The sequence below is a fragment of the Penaeus japonicus genome, unplaced genomic scaffold, assembly GCF_977035675.1.
Source record: "Penaeus japonicus unplaced genomic scaffold, GWHDUDI00000001_assembly GWHDUDI00000004, whole genome shotgun sequence".
NCBI lineage: Eukaryota > Metazoa > Arthropoda > Malacostraca > Decapoda > Penaeidae > Penaeus > Penaeus japonicus.
Window position 1 is genome coordinate 39911359 of NW_028234406.1, and position 2500 is coordinate 39913858.

A 2500-nucleotide genomic window follows, 5' to 3' on the forward strand; every position below is an offset into this window, starting at 1 on the left:
GGTTCAAGAGACATGAAGTTATTGGATATTTTGTGATTGTGAATGTGCGAGGGCGATGCTGAATGGTCCATGCACTTCCATGGTGTGCTGACAGACCTTTGTTTTATCTAGATATGTATACACTATGTATATGGTGTGGTATTTATATCTATTTGTATTAATTCGGAGCTAAAAGTGTGCCTGGCGTGGATACTCGTTTTTGTTTTTTAATCATATTTCAAAGGGCTAACTATTTCAATTATTTAATTATTGTTCGAAGATTAAACCTAGGTGATGACTGCTGTTGCGTTACTGTAGGATCTAAAGCACAGCCTACAGACAATTTAAGGAATTATCTCCATTCCTATTACATAAAACAAAAATAAAAATACATATAAGAATATCTATGGGATAAAATTGGGCCTTTACGGGAAAAATATACATTTTACTGCTGCAATACGCTCTTTTATTTTCTTGCCTTTCTATTGTGTGCAGTAGGTTCTGTAAGTATTGCTATAGTTATTATTCTCATCATTATTTTTTTCACTGTTCTGAGGGACCAATGCCACGACTGTAGAGCTGCATCTTTTAGTTTCTTTTCTCCCATGGGTAAGCTTGATTTGCATTTTGTTATCACTGTACTACATGGTCCCTTTATCTTTTTACAGTGACCCTCAAAAAGTTGTACAATCCCCGAAAATCTCTATTCCACTAGCGTAATTTCATAAGGTGCACCGAGAATGAAACACAAATAAAGAGATGTCCATTTATTCCAGCTGAAGCACCGTTACATCCAAAGCCTTTGCTTAACCTCTACCACAGCGTTTTTGTATGACTCGCATCACCACACTTGCAAAGACAGCCCACTTTACCATTCTTTGTCCTGGGCCCACACCACCTCTCGTCCTCTTCGGCTTCTGTTGGAGCTGATGACTTTGAAGCCTGCGCATTTCATCATCTGCAGGTACGGCCAAAGAAGTTGGAAGAACCCTCCTTGGTTGAGATTTTTCTCTGTGTGGAAAATAGATAGATTTTTATTTCATCAAGGTCGAAATCATATGGAAGGCATCGCCTGGGATAATGGAAAATGATTTACTATGTGTCAAAGTAGTATTTTTTACTTTTCTCCTCTGATGCACCAGGCGAATAGATTTAAAAAAAAAGCCTCAAGTGCCATTGGACCCAAAAAGAGAACATTGAACATAATTCCAGGCAGCCAAGCTGAGAGGTCAAGAAAACTGATTTATATACAATCTTTTGGGCAAGAAGATAATGCTATATCCGTTTCTGTCTTAGACTCAATTACGACCGAAGTGGTACGTGAGGCCTTCCCTGTCAAAGTGCCTGGTATTCAATCCAATATACAGGTCCCCCCTTCCATCGCCCGAGGACTTTTATTCTCTTTACTTGCTAAGATATATTTATCACATTAATGTTCTAATTCACTTAGAAGTTATTCAACCATCATTCATGTCTTCTTTAGATTCCATTTAATACCCATTGTACTCAAGCACTCTTACTAAAAACTTGATTGCGTTTATCTGCTCCTTTACCTACTACATCCGTATACACTGTCATGGCTATTTGTTTGATTTTCTTAAGCAAATGACGAGAATTAAACAACAAGTCTTGCAGGAAATCCACTTGTGACATTTCTGCATCCAGCTTTATCACGTCTATCTCTTCTCCCTCCATTCCAGCCGCCTTGAGGAAGTTCACAAACCTGTCCACCTGTGTGAGAAAAAGAAGACAGTTGCCTAAAGAAGTTCCCGTTACCCTGTGTCCATTGCTATCACTAAGTATCAATATAACACTTGTAGCGCAACTACTTATGAATAAATGGGGATTAATACTGTAATGACAGTATTATATGCCAATAGGAAACTACTAAATTACCGGAACACAGGGGTCAAAAAAGTTTTTTTTATGCATTTTTAGGATGGTGTGCAGTAGGTAAAGTCGAAAGATGCAGTAATACCTTTGGTATTATGACCACTACTGTAAACTGTAGATAAAACAAGTGTTGAACTGATCAAACAAATCTAAATGTCAAGAATTCGTGTTAAAATAATATGTATGTAATATAAGATAGCACATGATAAAACCAACTGGTGCTCAGGGAGGAATTTCAATTTCTGTATAAAATGCGGTGCTGTATTATTCCATCCTGCACGTAGAAACAATTTCGGTAACCTGATAAAGAAATAAAAAAACGAATGATATAATCTGATTGAACTCACCCGACTCATGAATACCCTGTTGTTCAACCTCAATAGTTTAGTTCCTTTGTAGTTTGAGATCCCTGTGGCGTAGAAATGTATATTTTCGGATCGTTGGTGATCGGCCTTACCCATGGTGGGGTCGTATGCATACACCTGTGGATGCAAAATACAACTACATCCTCCTCAAAAAGCTGTTGTACGTTGTGACGATGATAAAGAGAATACAACTCTGATTTTACTATATTTGACTGCTATTTGATTTCTCAGCAGCCTATTGCCCCTTATTCAAGTTTTTCATA

General features: G+C 37.6%; 1 protein-coding gene across 1 annotated transcript in view; it reads right to left on the bottom strand.

The window, feature by feature from the left end:
• Positions 1-733: 733 nt before the first annotated feature.
• LOC122261032 (uncharacterized) overlaps positions 734-2500 on the bottom strand; it is a 22711-nt gene continuing 20944 nt past the window's right edge. The window contains exons 6-8 of the mRNA XM_043028516.2: positions 2220-2354; positions 1533-1710; positions 734-990 (exon numbers count right to left, since the gene is read on the bottom strand). Of these exons, the coding sequence (XP_042884450.1) occupies positions 848-990; positions 1533-1710; positions 2220-2354 (456 nt within the window). The 3' untranslated portion in view covers positions 734-847. The remainder of the gene's footprint in view (positions 991-1532; positions 1711-2219; positions 2355-2500) is intronic.